The following is a 22,512-nucleotide window of genomic DNA, read 5'->3' on the forward strand; positions in this document are numbered from 1 at the left end:
ATACTAGGGGAAAGTAGTCAGAACTAGTGGCAGGAGCTTGGGATTCCAGAACCGAAGCTAGGGGTCAAAGCCAGTATTAGGGTCAAGAGTCAAGCTGAGGCTCCAGCTGGAGTCAGAGTCAGAAATTAAGCCAAGGGTCAGACCCAGAGTCAGGAATCAGGCTGAGGGTCAATACCAGGTATCGAGGTCCATGTTGGTGCTCTAGTGATCAGCTGGGAGTCAGACCCAAGCTCAAGACCAGAGGTTCATGAACAGAGAAGCAGGGCAGTCATGGCAGCTAGCTAGGGATGCACCTTGTTGCCTGGACACTACCCGGTACATTCCGTGGGTTTATATAGGGACAAGTAGCCAATTAGGGATCACTAAGACTACTGTCAGTCAGATCACTTGAGGTGGAACTTCCTGTGGTGGTGAACCTCTCTCTGTAGATTATGAGTCAGAGGTAGAAGCCAGCTTACAGCCGCTACTGGGTGGCAGTGTGGGCCTGTGTAGCGGGGTGGACCCTGCTCCGGCCCTGAGGGCTTAGGAAGTGGCCTGACAGAGCTGGGCTGATTGGGAAAGTGGCTGCAGCTGGAGGCCACACCCCAAACTGAAGCCCTGGGGCTTATAAGAAGCAGGGAAGCCAGAGCCCAGAGAGAGTCTCTCTCTGCCTCCAGAGAGAGATGGGCCTGGCTGCTTAGGGCTTGAGCGCAGATACCTGAGTGAAGCAGGGCTGGGGAACAGGCTGAGGAGCTAGGGAGGCTCCAGCCAGGAAAGCCCCAGGCTGCGGCCTAGCAAAGGGCCTATAGGTACTGGGGGTTGCAGAGGGCAACCTAGGGGTAGGACGAAGCAGCAGGTCCAAACCCCCTTTGCCTGTGATGAGTGGGCTGATACTGCAGTCTGTCCCAGGGTGTGGGGCTAGACCATGACTGACAGTAGCCACTACTGAGGCAAGGCGGGGATAGTAGCGTGGGGTTCCCCTGGGAGGGGGAGACCCAATTATAGATAGCGGGCACCGGGTCCAGGGAGGGACGCCGGGGCCAGAGAGCAGGCGGGTCACCAGCCTGCCGAGGGCGCTCCAGGGCCGGACCGAGGGACATTCCGGGACCGACCAACAGGAGGCGCGGCAGGGGTGAGTACCGACCCTGTTACAGCCTGTTAGTTGCCTCACAGCACTCCAGGTTTGGGTTCAAGTCCTACTGATCTCTACATCTAGTCAAATAAGCCAACTTCTCACATCCTTATAATGAGGAATGGATTTGTGGTTTTGACTTGCACTGGCTCACAAGCCACAGCCACTATTGAAGACTTCAGAGCAGGGCTTCAGTAGAAGTAATGGTGGAACCAGGGCCTTTCTGGAAGTTAGTGAAGGGTCATCTAGAGGTCATTGACCAGTCCAGTCAACCCTTCATTGGTTGGTACAGCTACTCTACAAGATGTCATGATTTTAATATATGAGACTTCTTTTGGACAGCTGTCAGTTCCAAGTCTAAGACTGTAGCTTTAAGGATTATCAAGTGTTCGAAGAAGCAGGGAACTAGTAATGGAGAAGATGTGGAGAAGTGGGATACCAGGAGGAAGCATGAGCAGAAGAGCGTAAGAGGGGAGGACTCCTGCCTCATACTAAGAAAGCAGGATAATCAGTGAGTTATCTTAAGTGTCTATACACAAATGCAAGAAGCCTGGAAAACAAACAGGGAGAACTGGAAGTCCTGGCACAGTCAAGAAATTATGATGTGATTGGAATAACCGAGACTTGGTCGGATAACTCACATGACTGGAGTACTGTCATGGATGGATATAAACTGTTCAGGAAGGGCAGGCAGGGCAGAAAAGGTGGGGGAGTTGCGTTGTATGTAAGAGAGCAGCATGACTGCTCAGAGCTCCAGTATGAAACTGCAGAAAAACCTGAGAGTCTCTGGATTAAGTTTAGAAGTGTGAGCAACAAGGGTGATGTCATGGTGGGAATCTGCTATAGACCACCAGACCAGGGGGATGAGGTGGACGAGGCTTTCTTCAGGCAACTAACAGAAGTTACTAGATCACAGGCCCTGGTTCTCATGGCGGACTTCAATAACCCCGATATCTGCTGGGAGAGCAATACAGCGGTGCACAGACAATCCAGGAAGTTTTTGGAAAGTGTAGGGGACAATTTCCTGGTGCAAGTGCTGGAGGAACCAACTAGGGGCAGAGCTCTTCTTGACCTGCTGCTCACAAACAGGGAGGAATTAGTAGGGGAAGCAAAAATGGATGGGAACCTGGGAGGCAGTGACCATGAGATGGTAGAGTTCAGGATCCTGACAAAAGGAAGAAAGCAGAGCAGCAGAATACGGACCCTGGACTTCAGAAAAGTAGACTTTGACTCCCTCAGGGAACTGATGGACAGGGAGAATAACATGAGGGGGAAAGAAGACCAGGAGAGCTGGCTGTATTTTAAAGAATCCTTATTGAGGTTGCAGGAACAAACCATCCCAATGTGTAGAAAGAATAGTAAATATGGCAGGCAACTACCTTGGCTTAACAGTGAAATCCTTGCTGATCTTAAACACAAAAAAGAAGCTTACAAGAAGTGGAAACTTGGACAAATGACCAGGGAGGAGTATAAAAATATTTCTCAGGCATGCAGGAGTGAAATCAGGAAGGCCAAATCACAACTGGAGTTGCAGCTAGCAAGGGATGTTAAGAGTAACAAGAAGGGTTTCTACAGGTATGTTAGCAACAAGAAGAAGATCAAGGAAACTGTGGGCCCCTTACTAAAAGGGGGAGGCAACCTAGTGACAGAGGATGTGGAAAAAGCTAAAGTACTCAATGCTTTTTTTGCCTCTGTCTTCACAAACAAGGTCAGCTCCCAGACTATTGTACTGGGCAGCACAGTATGGGGAGGACATGACCAGCCCTCTGTGGAGAAAGAAGTGGTTCAGGATTATTTAGAAAAGCTGGACGAGCACAAATCCATGGGGCCAGATGCACTGTATCTGAGGGTGCTAAAGGAGTCGGCTGATTGCAGAGCCGTTGGCCATTATCTTTGAAAATTCATGGTGATTGGGGGAGGTCCCGGATGACTGGGAAAAGGCTAATGTAGTGCCCATCTTTAAAAAAGGGAAGGAGGAGGATCTGGGGAACTATAGGCCAGTCAGCCTCACCTCAATCCCTGGAAAAATCATGAAGCAGGTCCTCAAGGAATCAATTTTGAAGCACTTTGAGGAGGAGAAAGTGATCAGGAACAGTCAGCATGGATTCACCAAGGGCAAGTCATGCCTGACTAACCTAATTGCCTTCTATGATGAGATAACTGACTGTGGATGAGGGGAAAGCAGTGGACGTGTTATTCCTTGACTTTAGTAAAGCTTTTGATACGGTCTCCCACAGAATTCTTGCCAGCAAGTTAAAGAAGTATTGGCTGGATGAATGGACTATAAGGTGGATAGAAAGCTGGCTAGATCATCGGGCTCAGTGGGTAGTGATCAATGGCTCCATGTCTAGTTGGCAGCCAGTATCAAGTGGAGTGCCCCAAGGGTCAGTCCTGGGGCCGGTTTTGTTCAATATCTTCATTAAAGATCTGGAGAATGGCATGGATTGCACCCTCAGCAACTTTTCAGATAACACTAAACTGGGAGGAGTGGTAGATATGCTGGAGGGTAGGGATAGGATACAGAGGAACCTAGACAAATTAAAGGATTGGGCCAAAAGAAATCTCATGAGGTTCAACAAGGACAAGTGCAGAGTCCTGCACTTAAGATGGAAGACTCCCATGTGCTGCTACAGACTAGGGACCGAGTGGCTAGGCAACAGTTCTGCAGAAAAGGACCTAGGGGGTTACAGTGGACAAGAAGCTGGATACGAGTCAACAGTGTGCTCTTGTTGCCAAGAAGGCTAACAGCATTTTGGGCTGTATAAGTAGGAGCATTGCCAGCAGATAGAGGGATGTAATCATTCCCCACTATTAGGCACTGGTGAGGCATCATCTGGAGTGCTGTGTCCAGTTCTGGGCCCCACACTACAAGAAGGATGTGGAAAAATTGGAAAGAGTCCAGTGGAGGGCAACAAAAATTATTAGGGGGCTGCAACACGTGACTTATGAGGAGAGGCTGAGGGAACTGGGATTATTTAGTCTGCAGAAGAGAAGAATGAGGGGGGATTTGATAGCTGCTTTCAACTACCTGAAAGGGGGTTCCAAAGAGGATGGATCTAGACTGTTTTCAGTGGTACCTGATGACAGAACAAGGAGTAATGGTCTCAAGTTGCAGTGGGGGAGGTTTAGGTTGGATATTAGGAAAAACCTTTTCACTATGAGGGTGGTGAAGCACTGGAATGGGTTACCTAGGGAGGTGGTGGAATCTCCTTCCTCAGAGGTTTTCAAAGCCTTGGCTGGGATGATTTAGTTGGGGATTGGTCCTGCTTTGAGCAGGGGGTTGGATTAGATGACCTCCTGAAGTCCCTTCCAACCCTGATATTCTATGATACTGTATCCTCAGGAGAGGATGAAGACTCTCTCTAGAGGAACTCTAACGAACAGGTTCGTCTTCAAAATCTTCCTCTTCTGAGGTTCCATAGATTTAGATCTGAAGGCAGATGAGACTTTCTTTTGTGGTGCCTCAGAAGTGAATGGAGGAGACGTATATTTTGTGGCAAGATAGTCCTTGGTCTTGACAGAGCCTTTTGCTAAGTGTTAGTGTCCTAGGCTGACCAGCTCACAATGGCTACACTGTCTATGGAGCACAGGTAACAAAATTGTTAAGATCCCATTAAACCTTAGACCAGGGGTCGGCAACCTTTACTATCAAAAGAGCCATTTTGCCCCCTCTTCCACTAAAGAAAAATAGTCTGGAGCCGCAAAACATAACACTGCTTATAAACTTTTAAAAGTTTTAATCTTTTTTAAATTTTACCTGTTACAACAACAGAATACAACAAACAGAAGTGCAGTGTGCATGTGTAGGCCTACTTTGAAATAAATTAAACATTGAACTATGCAGGCCTTTTTGAGTCCTTCCCGTATTTGTGTAAAATTAAAATAAAACGTAGCCCACTTTAATATAAAAAAACATATAGTTGCAGCTTAGCAGTTTTTAAAAAGTAAACATAAAATTAGGAATGTTTTTTGACAAGTCCATTTCAGTGTGCTCTCATCCTCTTCGGGTTTCTTTCTCGGCCAGCAATCAACCGAAGCACCTGAACATACAATAAAAAACTACATCAGCTCCGGGTCTGAAATAAATGTTTTTTTCTGAATAATAATAGCCTATTAAATGCTATGTGTTCTCACCTGTTTAATGTGACTTCTGTTTCTAAAGCTCGATGCTGATCTTCCCTATCTCGGGGCTGTAAGATGTGACTTTGATCTTCACACAGGACTGTAGGCTCTCATTTGTGAGGCGGGAGCGATATTTGGACTTTATGAAGTTCATGCTCGAGAAAACTTGCTCGCATAAGTATGTTGAGCCAAAGATGGACAGGACTCCAAATGCATACTTTTTCATGTTCATATACGTGTCGGGAATGGCACTCCATGTTTCAAAAACAAATTTATTGGGTTTGGGGAGGTTTTAAATATCATTCCATTTGTGCTCTTTAGCGAGAGTGGCCTTCTGACGGGCGACTTCTTCAAGATCCGCTGTCAGGCTTTTGAACTTGGACACCCATAAGTCTTTATCCGCTATGTCGGCCAGTTCAATTTCAAGATCGGGCTGACTTATCCCTGTGAATGCGGATATGTTCAGCAGGGATGGGTCGATGTCCAGCGGTGTGACAGGGAAGGACAGAGTGTTTTTTTTCCTTTCTGAACTTGCTGAATCTTTCTCCAAATGCAGCTTGCATTGCCATAATTGCACGGTGTAAATAATCACAATTTATGTGATTGTTCTCTTCTTTGAACTCTCTCAGGGAGGGGAAGTGAGAGAGCGTACCTCTCTGTACATCTCTGGCAAACACTGTCATCTTGCGCTCAAACGCCAGAACATCTTCCAGCAACTGCAGGGCCATGCTTCCCTTTCCCTGGAGATTTTTATTCAGCGTGTTTAAGTGACTTGTCATATCCACCATGAAATAAAACTTTTCCAGCCAATTGAGGTCTCCCAGTTTGGGATAGCTGAGGCCTTTGCTTTCCAAGAAGGTTTTCACATGTTCCAGACAAGCAGCGAAGCGTTTCAGCATGTCTCCCCTTGACAGCCACCGAACTCTGTTGTGCAGCAGGAGATCCAAAAATGCGCTCTCGACTTCATCTAACCATGAACAAAACTGTCGGTGGTTTAACCCGTTTGCAATTATTTTGTTCACATCTTAATAACGAGGTTCATCATTTCCACACATGCAGGGGGGAATGTTTGAGCGCACAGTGCTTCTTGGTGCAAGATGCAGTGAAACGTCATCAGCTCTCGATCCAGCGACTTTTGAAGTAAATTCACAAAACCCTTCTGTGCTCCTCTCATACTGGGTGCACTATCAGTAGACACTGACACCAGGTGAGTGGTGTTTATTCCTTTGGCTTTTAGACAACTCAAAACAGCCTCACAAATGTCCTGTCCCCGCGTTTGGCCCTGTAGCGGTATGAGTTCAATCAGTTCTTCCTGCAGCCCATCAGAGTTCACATATCTGCATAACAGTGCTGTCTGCTCAATATCGTTTACATCACTTGACTCATCACAGGCAATTGAATATGCTTGAGCTGAATTGATGTCATCAATTTGCTTACTGGTGATGTTTGTTGCCATTTTAATGGTCCCATCCTTGACAGTCTTTGCAGAGAGAGGCATTTCTTTAATTTTCTGAATAATTTCCTGTTTGTTTTTGAATTCGGAGAATAGATGCTCTGATATTTTTATGAACGATTCTTTCATGTATTCTCCATCTGTGAACAGCTTCCCCCTCCTTACGATCTCATGAGCTGCCACAAAACTAGCAGCTGTAGTTGAGTTTGGAGAGTTGATCCACTTCTTGAAAGTATGTTTGCTCTGCTCAACTTTCCGTAGTAGTTCCGAAATCGCTCTTTCGCCCATCTTCAGTTGGATACTTTTCAGAAAATGCTGAGTGCTTGTTTTGAAAATGTCTTTCAACGTGACATTTTTTGTTGTTTGCTAATTTCTCGCCACATATCAAGCACACAGGTAAGCCAGCATTGTTGGCAGTGAAGGCAAAGGAATCTGTCCATGCAGAATTAAACTCTCTATTTTCTTCTGAGATTTTTCTTTTTTGGGATGTATTCATGGTTAGCTTACTGCGGGGGTCGCACACTCAAGAACCCGCCTGCAGGTAAAGGCAAGGGCTATAGACGTGGATGTGACGCATATTTTAATTGACAAATTATAAAAACTTTTTAAAAATTCGATGTTAAAGTGTCACCTCGAACTCCAAGATAACTGTGAAACAAAATAAACAAAAATAAAATAATATATAAATAAAAATTAAATTAATAAATAACCGTTATTCTTTTTTTTTTCTTTTTTTTTCTTTTGTCAAGGCCGAAGGGAGCCACAACAAAGAGGCTGAAGAGCCGCATGTGGCTCCGGAGCCGCGGGTTGCAGACCCCTGCCTTAGACTCTAGAAGAACCAAAGGGAAGTCAGTCTGTATCCAAAAACCTCCGTCTCCACCATCATTCCAGAAGCAGAAGTCAGAACTGAGGGAGGAAGCTGGAGATCCCCACTGGACCACCCTAAGGCTGCAGACTCTGTGCAGGGATGCAAGTGGCCTGAAGTGAAAATGTAAGTGATATCATGGGGGAATTTCACCCTTTGTGAATCTAAAGCTTATTAGGGGGTGCCAAATTGTTAGTGCCGGAGACTAAGTCCTTGTTTATCCACAAAAGCAGAGGAAGAATACAGGCAGACTGCAGAAGCTTCCCCATATTACCCCAACTCTGACCAAGGCAGGGTTTAAAACTGCAACCGAAAAGGTCCTACTACCAATCTCTTAAATCATCCCACCCCCATCAAAAATTATTTAGACCAAAAGAAAAGAAATTGAAACAAACAGAGCCCCAAATATACCCTCAAGGTAACACCCACAATATGGGGCAAGTGTCACGAAAGGTCAGTTTTTACATTTAGCAATCAACTGCTAGTAATATTTTGTGCTTGTATAGCACCATATATATGAAGTTCTCAAAATGCATTACAAACATTAATGAAGTCTTAACACACACCTTTGAGATACGTAATATTTTATTTTGAGATAGGAAAAGTGAGGCACGGAAATTGTTAGCTGTCCGAGTTCACACAAGATGTCTTTGGCATAAACAGGAACTGAACTCCCATCTTCCAGTTCTCAGTCCCATGTCATAGCCAAAAGACAATCCTTCCTCCCCTTTGATAGGTCTTTTAGGGCTAGTCACATATGTGCACTGTGTAATTCTCCAGCCACTGAAACAAGACTATAACCCTACATTACATAATGTGCATTTCCATATATGATTAAACATATGGCAAGTTTCATAAACACAGAAAAATTAAAGAAATGATAGAAAGCAGAAGAGCTTACCCAAATCCAGAAAATAAGCGACAGAGGAGAAAGAGGCCATAGCCCTGGACAAATGATGACAGGAAGGCAAAGAATCCATTGACAGACATGCATATCAGGAGAGACTGCCTCCTTCCCACCTTGTCTGCCAAGCCTCCCCAGAAGAATGCCCCCAACATCATCCCAAGGTACACTATGCTACCTGCAACACACAGAAAACAAGATGTTACTTTGTGAGCTACACAACTGATGTCAATTGACCAAAAATCAATCATAACATACCAGAGTATTTTTCCAGCAAACTTTTTAACTTGTGAAATTACAGAACAGGAAGTAATTTTGTCCCCTATCTGCTTATGAGTGAGTTAGGTGTATAAATTGCAAATGCATCTGTGGAAGAACAGACTCCCTATTGTGGCTGACTCTTTTGTTAGAGACACATTGAGCCTTAATATATTATTAAATTAGGTGCCTCTAGCTATACGCAGATGAGTAAGAAGTGGAGAAAAAGTTCCAGATATCCCACAGCAGCACACTGCATGCACGATAACACTGCAAAAATTGAAATCTGCCCTACAGAAATGCATCGCTGGAAACCTAATAAAAACAAGCAGTTATGTGTGGGATCATTAGCCACCAGTAGTTATTAAAAACAAGTTGTGCTTAGTCTAAGAATTAAGAAACAAATGAATGGTAGTTATCAGAGTGCAGCAGTAGCAAAGAACCACTACTTTGTTGTTGGTCTCTTTTTCTATGTCTGTGCCAGGCATGGCCAAACAGTGGTTTGTGAGCTGTATGCAGCTCTTCTACAGTTAAAATGCAGCTCCCAGAGCCGCCTACGCATACCCCCTCCATTCTCTGCCTACAAGACTGGGAAGGAGGGGAGCTTGGTGCTTCTACACTGCGGCAGTGTTGTGCAATGAGGGGTTTCTGCCCTACAGCGGGGTGGTGGGACGAGGGGCTTCTGCCCTGCAGGGAGGTGAGTCTAAGGCAGGGGTAGGCAATCTATGGGACACGTGCCGAAGGCAGCACATGAGCTGATTTTCAGTAGCACTCACACTGCCTGGGTCCTGGCCACTGGTCTGGGGGGGAGGCTCTGCATTTTAATTTAATTTTAAATGAAGCTTCTTAAACATTTTAAAAACCTTATTTACTTTACATACAACAATAGTTTAGTTATATATTATAGACTTATAGAAAGAGACCTTCTAAAAATGTTAAAATGTATTACCGGCACGCGAAACCTTAAATTAGAGTGAATAAATGAAGACTCGGCACACCACTTCTGAAAGGTTGCCGACCCCTGGTCTAAGGGCTTTAGCCCAGTGGGGGTCATCAGGGCAAAAGCTCCACACCCTGGCAGGCATCGCCCCGTAGGGCAGGTTGTGTGTATCTTGCAGCTCTTGAACTTCTAAAGATTATTGTATGCGGCTCAGACGGTCAGTAAGTTTGGCCCTCCTGGTCTGTGCTTTACTCAAATAGTATTGTCCTGAACAAAAGACAACACTTGAACAACACTGTTTTAAACAAACTTTTTAAACATGGCCAAGCACATTGAAAGAACACAGGGAAAAATTCGTTGTGGATATTATAATAAAGTGATGCTGTTTTAAATTTACAATGAAGTGCATGATATCGATAAAAAAATTGGAGCCTTCAAACTCGCCAGTAAATTCACTTCAAACTAAAGAAAAGGAGAACTGTCAGGATAAAAATCATATTTAAAAAAATCTTTAGCTACATTACTGTCATCATCTTAGAGTATAAAAATTGATAAGTTAATGTAAATAGCTTTCAGAAATGTAGGTTGTTTTTTTCACTTCTTGCACTTCTCTCTATTTGGACAATGAAAATAGCCTACTTCATTTCTAGTCAATTTCATTTTCAGATTCTAATGCACTGGGACAATGCTACAAGGGTATTTTAGTTTAGTTTGTTTGTTACATTTCACATCAACACTTCTTAGTCTCCGGTTTTGTAAAATACACACAGATATGATATACAAATTTTTGGCCAAATGTGACCTTACAGTGCCCATTATTTCACAAACGTGGATCAGACAAATGACATTTCAGTCACACACATTTAGAAAAACTCTCTCAATACTGACATTACCATTTCATGCAAGATACGTATATTATCCTGTGACACTGATTAAAAAGATCTAGAGTTTGACTGTTAGAAACTTGATCCTTTTTGATTTAGAGTTTGGCTGAGGAATGGCTTAGGGCCTGCACTGCTCTCACTGGCTGATGATTTCCTAGTGATGGACAAGGAGTCCACACCCAGTGATTTTATTACATCTGTTAGCATCTTTTTATACTATAAAGATAGGGTTTTCTTAACTAGCATATACACAGTTCATAGTGGGGGTAAGATGGTATGGCTCAAGTATTTCTGGTCTCTAAGAAATCTCTGTGGATGATTTGGAACAATTACCTGAGTTCTCTCTTGCATATAGGGAATTATTGCATTACTCTTTAGATGGGCGCGCTCTTGAAGCTTACTTGGAAATCACAAATGGAGGAAAATGTGATGGTTTTCCTGCTTAATAGCATTAGCTGCAGGAAACATATTAGACCTATTTTGACAACTGCTTTGTCACTACACCTCTACCCCGCTAAAATACAGTCGTGGGGAATCAAAAATCCCTTCTGCATTATAGCTGAAATCATGTTATATCGGGGTAGGGGCGGCAGGGCTCCGGCGGTGATTTAAAGAGCTCTGGGCTCCCGCCGCTGCGGGGAGCCACAGGCCCTTTAAATTGCTGGCAGAGCCCCGCTGCCACAGCCCCAGGGTAGTGGCGACAGGGCTCTGGTGGTGATTTAAAGGGCCTTGGGCTCCCCGCAGCAGCTGGAGCCCCGGAACTTTTAAAGCGCCACCGGAGCGCCGCTGCTACCGCACTATATGCAAACCCATGTTATATCGGGTCGCATTATAGCAGGGTAGAGGTGTATATCCATTTCAGGGGGCAGCTCAATTGGTTGAATTTTATACTTGAAGCCCTAAATGATTTGAGTCCAGGCTGTCAGAGACCATGTCTTTCCATGCTTGTTGAGGTTAGTTGCTGTAGTATTTCAAGTGTTTGAAGGCCCATGATGCACAATTCACCTCTTTTCCCAGATTTATTCTTGAGGATGGTAGGATGGATTGGGTGTGGGTTTTTTGGAAATCTCTTTTTTCCTTTGCTTCTCAGGCAAATAGTGTGTGCTTTATTAAAGATACATCTTCCTTTGTAGTGCATAAAAAGGCACAATAGGGCAGCCCTAAGCAGAGCTTATTCTTCTTCTCCAACGCTCCTCTGACTATCATTTTTTATTGCCGTGGATAATATCACCATGATCCCCATCACTCAGGATCACAAACTTGGGATCTCATGATGGACTCATCCCTCTTCTCCTCATGCAGACACACAGTTTCCAAGTCTTGCAATTCCAAAAATGTAAACCATCCTCTTTGTTTCAATAGCTAAGACCATTGCCCATACCCTGGCCATGAACTCTGCTTTAGTCTGTCTCTTACCCACATTGCTTCCCTGAACTGCATTCAAAATACAGCTGCGAAAATCATCTTTCTCAGCTGCCATTCAGCCCATGTCACTCCCCTCTGAATCCCTCCCCTAGTTCCTATTTGGCCATCTCATAATTGCCTTCAAGGTCCTACATAACTCCTCCCTAGTCAGCTTTCATTTCTATTTCCGTCAATGATACTCAGTTTCAAAGCATCTTCCTGTCTTCCCCTCCTTTCTCTTCTTTGCATCTCCTTCTGTGTGGCCCCCTTTACACTGAACACACTTCCAACCCCAGACAACCAAGTCCGCCTCCTCTCTTCTTTCAAATCACTGCTCAAGACTAACTTTTTTCTGCAATGTCCACAATAAGCAGTGAAAGCAACAAAGATACAAAATTCTACCGAACAATGGAGGTAGCAGAATTGTCATATAACCTCCAGCCTCCCTTTTTCCCATTCCACATATATCCAAGAGTTCATTGCTCTTGTTTGTCACTTCATGTCAATAACAACAGTGTAAATGGCTTAGGGCAGATCATGTCTCTTTTATTTACTTTATAAATCACTTAGCACACTTGATACATTTCATATATAATTTTAGATGTCTAAAAAATGTGTAAAACACCCTTCTTTTGGACAACCCATGCTCCCTTTCTCAGGAACTTTAAAAGCACAGGCCACCACCTTAGATAAATTTACACCTCAAGACCTAACATTTCATGTGGAAGACAGCATCTTTTCCCCAACCTCCCCACTCTCACTGGCGGCGGGAAGTGGAGCGCCCTGGGGCTGGGAGCTGGTGCACTGATTCGTGGGAGCGCTGCTTTATTGCACTGTATGCAAACCCATGTTATATCGGGTCACGTTATATCGGAGGTGTACAAAGGATACAAGTGTTGCACCCTGAATAATGATTTCCTCAATGAAGTGTTATGCAGTGTTATGGGACCCCGCTGCCCTTCCCTCATCTGAGATTAAGGGGATTATAAAAGGAGGGGGACTGGCTCCTCGCTGTTCTAGTCATAGGAGCCTCAACTCCCCCCTTACTCAGCTCCCTTCAGGGATGCTTTCCTTCAAATCCTTTTTAAACTGTTTTATCTGACAACTGTATCCCTTCCATAACAATACCTGCCACATCTGCCACAAGGAGACATCAGCAATGATGCCTGGCTGCCTCCTCCTACCCCCACTAGGTTAATATCAGACATAATTATATGCATTCCCCCAGCAGATAGGCGTACCCCATCCTCCCTGAATAACTCAGATGCCCAGTAAGAGGTCCCAATGGAGAATTACCAACCCCCCTTGGGTATATATGAATATAGCCACCTCGCTATTCACAGACCCCCTGGACTTATTGACCCATCAAATCTTCATCCCCCCTCAGCCACACACACACTGTGCTGCAACATGTCAGGCCCAAAGAATTGTCACCTCACAGAACAATTCCTGGATCTGCCCAAAAGCCCATGTAGCTCTGAGTAGCAATTTGACCCTCTTACATCTTCCCAAACCCTTTCACCAAGGTGAACAATAATGGCATCAAGTGTCTCCTCGCAGGCTGCCAGAGTGTGGACAAGGGGCATCAGCTGGACCCATAGCATGCCCCTGTTTCCATGACAGCTCAGGATTGCCTGACCACCTAGGCCTAGCTGAGAAGCGCCGCTTGTGTGCCCAGTATACAGTGCTGTTGTGACGGGTTGAATCTCAGAAACCCCCCTGAGAACTGCCAAGTGCCAAGACTGCTTCTGCCCCTGCTTTCTCTGCCAGCTCAGAACTCCAGCACCCTGTCTTGCTGAGCCAGACATGCCCGTCTTCTCCAACACAGACCCAAGAATTACTTGCCCCAAAGCTGCAGACTTAACTGAAAGCAGCTTACAGAAGTGTTCTTGTCTTTAACACTCAGATGCCCAATTCCCAATGGGGTCTAAACCCCAAATAAATCCATTTTACCTTGTATAATTCAGTTGATGATTGGCATCAAAAGGGACATTTAGTCTAGACCAGTGGTTCTCAATCCTTTTTCATTTGCGGACCCAAAAGAAATTTCAAATGGAGGTGCAGACCCCTTTGGAAATCTTAGACATAGTCTGCAGAGCCCCAGGAATCTGCAGACCACAAGTTGAGAACCACTGGTCTAGAGAGCATCTACATCATGCGCACACATTTGGACACCCCGGGCTAGATGTTCAAAAGTGCTCGGGGCTCAGCAGCTCCCATTGTGACACTTACGGCCAGATTTTCCAAAGATTTTAGCACTCAGAATCTGACCACTTATTTTGGTGCCTAAGTGAGCTTTGAACGCTTTTGAAAATCTGGGCCTAAATACACTTTTCATTAAGTGGTATAAAAGTAAAACAGGACTAGCATGCCGTAGAATAATATAGTTAATCAATGGTGCTATGTCCTGCTGCTAAACCAGCGTGTGCTTTAGTATACCTAGCGTATTGCAGCTCCCCCTAAACGTGAGCAGATTTCACCAATTTCCCCTTTTTTATTGTTCTGGTCATTAGACTGAGTGAGGAAAGTATTTCAAAAAATTAGAAACAGCCTCTTAGTAAAAAGTGACCCCTTTCTTTAAAATAAGATTATTTGTACTCTGGAAAATAAGATCCTAGACACAAAATCCTAAAATGGTTTCAAATAAGAGAAAGTTAGCTGTTATCTAGAAACACACAATACTTTACTTATTGGTTGTATTTATTCATACAAGGGACTTCTTGCAAGCTACCATTATGGAAATATAAATATTAATAGCAAAGAATGTAAGTGCCAAGCGTAGCATAATGAATAGTAATACCCAGATCTATCTTTGGTTTAACCCTGATTAAAAGTGTACATAGAATTTAAAGATTATAATCTTTCACTCCTATATTTGATTCTTGCCTGTAGCTAGTCTACCTGATCAGAGAGACCATGGAGAGAATTATAACCCACACAGCAGTTTCCCTGAGACAAACATAGCTTCTAATTGCTCAGAACATGATCTAATTAAAATGAAAGGTTTTACACCTCTAAGGAAAGAACAAATATAAGAATAACTGTAATTACTCTAGAAATAGTAAAACAAGACCTTCATATTCAAAACCCATGCTACTCCCCATTTCCCTGTGTATTCAGAATACTAGATCTTCAGGATTACTCATCATGTTGCACTGCTCACCTTCTCGTATGAGCTGCATTCAAAGAATCTTAAACGGAGGGAGAAGGATGTCAGAACTCTTAAAGTCCAGTGTCTGACCCTCTTGCCACAACCTCACCCTCCTGCAGACACAAACCATCTGTGATCTAGTTTCCTCCTTCCTCAAAACACTTTTTCATGCAAACACTGCAAAAGGCTTTTTTCGTGTGGCAAAGTGAGGGGAAGTCAGTTGCTGACAGGTAATTTGGGATATGGATGGAAGGAATAAAACTTCCCTTCCTCATTCTTCTTCCCCTCAAGATGATATATGGCTCTCCCCAACAATCCTTGAAGTCAGTGAGACTCCTCTCACTAGTCAAGTAAGGCATATGCCTGTGTTGGAGGACTGGGTCCTTAGAGAGGGGCAACAGCTTCCCTCTAATCAAAATCTGGCCATGTCCCCATCTGTATTCATTTTGTCTCATACACTTACACACTAAATGATTGCTCCTATCTAACTTACAATATATGCAAATCCCAAAGCAGTACTGAACATCACTCTTTTCCTCTATTACCATTCTCTAATCTAATCTACTTCTTCTGCATTCCCTTTTATGACATCTGCAGAGGAGGACAATTAATTATAGCCTTAGGTCGGCAATTTGGAACTGTCTAATGCTAATATTTAATTACACAGTCACTTTGAGGGTTTTGTTTTATCTTGCTAAATATGTTACATATTTACAAATATCCAGGTTTTTCCCTGCTTTCACATGCACTTGACAATTGTGAAAATAATTCTAACAGTAATGTTTATTAGCCACAAATCTTCATGAAATTAGGATTATAAAAATGTTTTAAAAGATGCGCAGCAATTTTTCAATCCAAACACAAATGCATGTAAAAATGTTTTCTGTTAGTACAGTGTCTGCCACATTGGAGCCCTGTCCTCCAGTACAGTGGTTCTCAACCAGGGGTACGCCTACCCCTGAGGGTACACAGAGGTCTTCCAGGGGTACATCAACTCATCTAGGTATTTGCTTAGTTTTACAACAGGCTACATGCAAAGCACTAGCGAAGTCGGCACAAACTAAAATTTCATACAGACAATGACCTGTTTATACTGCTCTATATACTATACTCTGAAATGCAATGACAATGTTTATATTCCAATTAATTTATTTTATAATTGTATGGTAAAAATGAGAAAGTCAGCATTTTTTCAGTAATAGTGTGCTGTGAAACCTTTGTCTTTTTATGTCTGATTTTGTAAGCAAGTAGTTTTTAAGTGAAACTAAAGTTTTTAAGTAGTTTTAAAAGGTGAAACTTGAGGGTACACAAGACAAACCAGACTCCTGAAAGGGGTACAGTAAGTCTGAAAAGGTTGAGAGCCATTGATCTAGTACTGCCCTAATAAACACAGAATTAATGGCAGCTCTTAGTTATGCAGAGTTTTTAACTTTTTGTAATATAGTTTTAGCACTTAAGTGCATTTCACATTCTCACTACTGTAATACAAGGGCAGCTGTACTTTCATAATAAATAATGTCAAAATATTTTCAATACCCATGTTGCCTACTCTTTTAGATTACTAAAGCTAAGGCTGGCATTAGCATCACTGGAACAATTTATTTCAGAGAAGTTGGTTTACAGCTAATATTGTTGAGCAAAGATGTTATTTTTCTATGATACAGCAGTTGGACTAAAAACTGGTGGCCTAAGAGTGTGTGTGTGTGCGCGCGTGGGGGGGGGGGGGCTAAATCTGTCTCTATAATATCCGTTGTACAAGTGCTACTGTACATAAGCTTTTATTTAGCTAGTGATTTTAGGCTTCATCTTTTTTTCTGTTTATGATTTTAATGACTATAGACCCATGGTCATTCATGCATGCATGTGCATTTCGCCACCACCACAGTACAAAGTAAGCTCAAATTAAGCAGTTTTATTTTAGAAAAAAATGCACCTAGAGAGGATCAAGAAGTTCTGTTTTTCCAGGTTACAACAGAAAAAGTCTTGAACAAAAGAGTAATTTCAGCCTTGACTCTAAAGTACTGTAGATACGTTGCCTGATACATGAAGATCTTACATTTGGAAACTGGCGTTTAAGTAATTCATTCCAGGGCAATATGAAAATGTATTTTCACTTTCAGAAAATTTCTTCTCTAAGTTACTAATGGTTTCTCAGCAGTAGAGAAGACATGTACCCTTAAATTCCTAACATGAGGGAGAACCAGAAACACAACTAAAGAGCAGGGATCCAAGCTTTTTCTTTCTGAGGCCCCCCCAACAAGCTATAAAAATTCCACATCCCGTCTGTGCCACAACAACTGTTTTTCTGCATAACGAGCATATTAAAAGCCAAGGCCAGCATCATGGGTTAGCAAGCAGGGCAATTGCCCAGGGCCCCATGCCACAGGGGGCCCCATGACACTAAGTTGCTCGGGCTTCGGCTTCAGCTTCAGCCCTGGGTGGTGGGGCTCGGGCTTTGGCTTTCTGCCCTGGGCCCTAGCAAGTCTACACCAGCCCAAATCTGGTTTATTTTGGCAGACTCCTGGAAACCTGGTCATGCCCCCACAAGGGGTCATATTTATAGCAATTAATTAATTAATTAATTATTATTATTTTAAATAATGTTTTTACTCTGCAGCAGGAGGTCAGGTAAAACTTCTGGTAGCTATGAAGGCAGAACTAAAACCTTGCAGGCTCTTCACCCTCCCCTATCAGTGACTAACAGGTCTGGTTCTACCTATAAACCCACATGCAGATTGAGAGCCTGTTGGTTAATGGATCTGTGGACCCTGTAGATAAAAGAGAACAACCTGATGTTAGTACTGTACTTCTATACAGCTAGAGAATAAAAACATCAAGGAAACTGTTTTATTTTTTGAAAGTGAATTAGGGCTTCAAAACCCTGTTTTTTAAAAGTATGGAGACACTTGGTAACTTAAAAAATTGTTAATGCTTCTGCATTACACAGCGCAAAACCTTCTTATTAATTAAGGACCTGCTCTAGCTCCCAATGGAGTAAGATTGAATTTTGCTGCTGACTCCAATGGTTGAAGGATTTGGGATAATAAAGCTCTGTCTCGGAGGTTGCACATCATCATTATTATACTAAAAGAGACAAGAATGTGAATTTTAAAGCCCATTACAACACAATAACACTATAAATATTTGCCATTTGTTAAAGAATGTAAAGATTCTTCAAAGAAAATACACAGTACATCTGTTGGTGTCTCTTGGCTCTGTGTATCAATTCAGTTTCTCAGGCATTTGCCCTGTAAAACTGCAACGATAATCAGTTTTTTCAGAGTTGTAGCTGATGGAGGTCTTTGATAATTCACTGGTAACCATTTCCCAGTAGGAAAAGAGTTCTACAATAACACAGAAGAAATTCCAAACAAACTCAAAACTACAGTGCAATGCACAGAATACTGCAAACATTCTTGAATTAACTGGTATGTACTTTTTGAAATCTTGATAAATTTATATTGGGTCCTGGTCCATAGCTGGGGCTCGTAGGTGCTACAATAATAAATAATATTTTCAAAGCATGAAAAATTGCTTATTTTTATACTAATTATAACATAAAAAGGAAACTCAATGATATGTTCTATCCAGGTAGGTCAAACAGGATTTAAACAGACAATAATAATCTTTCTACAGAATTTTTGAGCAAACCTACAGAATTCTGTAGTGAGGAAAAGAAATTTCTACTTAATTCTCTTATTATTTGTGCGCTTTAGCGTAATATGCCTTGAAGTGTACCAAGCTAAACCACCCAAAGATACTTCTAGTGTGCAGTAAAAATGTCCAGATGGGGAGGTAGTGTGGTGCAGCTAAGGGACTCTAAATTCACACCCTGGCTTGCTGTGCACAAACTTCTCCATGTGGACAAGCCCTAAAAAGCACCACAAACCTCACCACCTTTGGCTCCAAGTGCAGGACGCACTTTGACTTTGCTAATATGCACACATAACACGGCATACATATAATTTAAAAGAATGAACCAAAACTAAAACATTTCACTGCACATACAATTTTTCCCCTGAGGACAGAAAGAATGAATCACATGACAGATTTTAGTCATATTGCTTAAAGCTCTGCTGGAAGGTGCTCAGATACTATACCAGGGGTAGGCAACCTATGGCACGTGTGCCGAAGGCACACACACTGCCCAGGTCCTGGCCACCGATCCGAGGGCTCTGCATTTTAATTTAGTTTTAAATGAAGCTTCTTCAACATTTTAAAAACCTTATTTACTTTACATACAACAGTAGTTTAGTTATATATTATAGATTTATAGAAAGAGACCTTCTAAAAACATTTAACTGTATTACTGGCACGCGAAACCTTAAATTAGAGTGAATAAATGAAGACTCGGCACACCACTTCTGAAAGGCTGCCGACCCCTGTACTATACTGATGAACGCTGTATAAGACCTTGTATAGAACAGAATTCTCACAATCATTTTTCAGGATTAAACTGCATTTTCATCACAGGTTAAATATACTTTTCTAGCAGGATTGTCCACATGATCTTGAGGGTCATTTTTCCCAGGTAACATTTAATGAGCCCTTTATGGATCTCACAGTCTTTGAAGTATAGTTTGTCATGCTTCATATTGTTTACTATATTGATACCGGAAAAATTAATACAAAATTATGATAAATCATGAACTAAATTTCAAGGAGTGGGCCTTAAAATAAATATGAACATATATATGAAAATTCAAAATGTTTTCATAAGGTATAAAGAAGAAAAAAATGGGCGTAAGCCTAACCAAGAAAGTCTTGGTTACCCTGGACTAGGAGACATTACACAGTCAAATCACTGCTATTTTTAAATATTATTCTCACAGAACATTGCTGTAAGTATTTTCAAATCTTTTTGTTATTGTGTTTCATTTATTTTAGTAATGTTTTTGAGCTTTATGCTGTCAGTATCAGAATGCTACCAAAGAAAAGCTTTAAGGAAGTACAAACATCTCACTAACAGCACTAAACAGCAACATTAATGGGCTCTGTAACAAGTCTTTCAAGGTGCTATAATGCTCTCCATCTGATTCAACTCTTCTGAAGTCCATTTCCCTAGTACCTTTATACAGAACACACTTAGCGAGCCAGGGAGAGTCTAGGCTCTGAAGCCTGAGGCTGCCACCATAAATAAACCTATGTGCCTCACAGCTCTGTCTAATTCACAAAGGGAATGATTTAACTGTAAAGGGCTCTACAGTTCAAATCTTACTTCTACCAGCAAGAGAATGCCATTTTCAGGACATATAGCGTACTTCTAAAAGTATAAAAAGAGTTAAACGAAAAACAAGCAAGCTGTGAAGAAAATGAACAGAGGGGTAAGTGGAGAAGTCACTTATTACCAGCACGAAGGATGCAAGGCCTGAGGAGCAGAGAACTGACATACCAGTAAAACACAAGAATGCAGACAAAGGGACAAACTCATCCCTAGAGTAAATCCTTGGAGCTCGGTGAATCAATTATAGTCAGCTCAATGGAGCTGCATCTGGCTCTTGAGGAATTTATTTAACCTAATGCCTCTTTACCAAATACTGTAACTGATTCATTGTAGCACTGGATTTCAACCATTAAAGAGAAGATGGCTTTCAGAAAACATTTTTCAAAACAGACTTCTTTCCCATGCTAAATAAAAAGTGAAGAATACCAGACACTTAACTAGAAAGACTTCTAGTTTAGTGACAGAAAGAAAAGCAAAACAAAAAAACAAAAAAACCCACACCACCTCTTTCAACGGCTTTCAGGCATGTCCTCAAAACAGCTGTAGACGCTTAGTTGGGACCAAAATAGGGACTTCACATAAATGGAAAGCAGGTGAAAACCGCATCAGATTCACAGGCAAAAGCACTGTGTTCTCAGAAAATACTGATGAACTATAATAGGTGATAGAGGAGCTCAACCATGAAAGTCAGGAAAATAAGATTAAAAATGAATCTAAGCAAAAGAAAGATCATGCTCAGTTGATCAGTGTAGATAGGAAATTGAGAGTGCAAGTAACTTGACAGATCTATCTTGCTAAGCTGTTTAGGTCTTTTAGAAATCGGCTAAAAGGAACCATGATCAGAAACAGACTGGCCTGGATCACGTTCAGGTAAATAGAAGTCTATACCTATAGTATTCCATCCTTCTGCTGGTGGCTTAACACAGACACTTTATTGATACATGTAATCCATTTACAGAATTGCTATTGTGATGCAGCCAAGCACTGTACATCTAAAGAAAAGCCAGCTAAACACATAAACAGCAAGCTAAGATGGTGCCCAGTAAAAATAAAAAAATATTACGGGGTCAGGCAGAAGAAAGAGACCAATACCCACGCCATCCCCAAGAGGATCAAGTCCTAACTTGTTATAGGAATTGGAAGAAACAAATGTGGGGTGCAGATGCAAAATCGAGAGAACAGAGAATAGTCACAGGCCAACTGAAACAAAGTAAATGGGACTCACAGTGTGCTCTAAGGGCAACCAGCAAAGGACTCCCAAAAGAGTTCCACAACAAAGGAACTCTACCGTAGGTTGGTCTTGATTGAGCCTAGTATTGATTCGTTATGACAATAACTGTGTTCCTGTTTTGGGGCATGGAGGATGGCTCTAGCCCTACCATACATCCTTGTCTTGCAGCTATAGAAAGAATTGGCTCAGCTGACTATAGCTGCAAGACAGGGATGTATGGTAGGGCTAGAGCCATCCTTCATGCCCCAAAACAGGAACACAGTTATTGTCATAACGAATCAATACCAGATGTTTTAGAGGAAGGTGTAAAACACAGCCTATAATTATGCAATAACATATATATGGAAGGAATTTCTTCCTAACCCCTGGTAGTTAGTGGTTGGCTTTACATTCAGAAGCACAAAGGCTAATAGCCTTTACACTTTTTTATCTTAGCTAATACAGCAACTAAGCTAACACAGCTAAGACTTCAAGCTGGAGGTTAATTTCCAGCTCAAGGAGACATACTTGCACTAGCTCTGTTCAAGCTAGCAGACTAAAAATAGAAGTGAAGCTGCCATGCCATGAGCAGTGGGAGGGGAGCAAACACAATCCCGTCTGACACCCTAGGCACATACTTGGGACAGCTTGCCACTCCTGCTGCTCACACCGTGACAGGTAGACTTCTGTTTTTTGTGCCCTGCCTTGATCAAAGCCAGCATGGTTGTGTCTTCTCAAGCTGGAAATTACACCTTCAGCTTGAAGTGTAGCTATACCCTCAGAGAAGACTGAATATAATGAACATGGGACATCAAAGGGCACTACAAATATCTCTAGCTCTGCTTGATTGTTAACATCTTAGGAAGCTGCTGATAGGTTAGGAAAGTAAGTAGCAACCTCTATTATTTGTGTTTTTATGAAGAACTGCATTGCCATTTAGGCCTCCTATCACTGATCGACAATGTTACTGCTTTTAAGACACAGGG

At 42.4% G+C, this 22,512-nt stretch overlaps 1 protein-coding gene across 1 annotated transcript in view; it reads right to left on the reverse strand.

Annotated features, from left to right (window-relative positions):
* Positions 1-22,512, reverse strand: part of SV2C (synaptic vesicle glycoprotein 2C) — a 295,255-nt gene that overhangs the window by 78,513 nt on the left and 194,230 nt on the right. The window contains exon 6 of the mRNA XM_039544576.1: positions 8,453-8,633. Within this exon, the coding sequence (XP_039400510.1) occupies positions 8,453-8,633 (181 nt within the window). The remainder of the gene's footprint in view (positions 1-8,452; positions 8,634-22,512) is intronic.

This window comes from Mauremys reevesii, linkage group 6, assembly GCF_016161935.1.
Source record: "Mauremys reevesii isolate NIE-2019 linkage group 6, ASM1616193v1, whole genome shotgun sequence".
Taxonomy (NCBI): domain Eukaryota; kingdom Metazoa; phylum Chordata; order Testudines; family Geoemydidae; genus Mauremys; species Mauremys reevesii.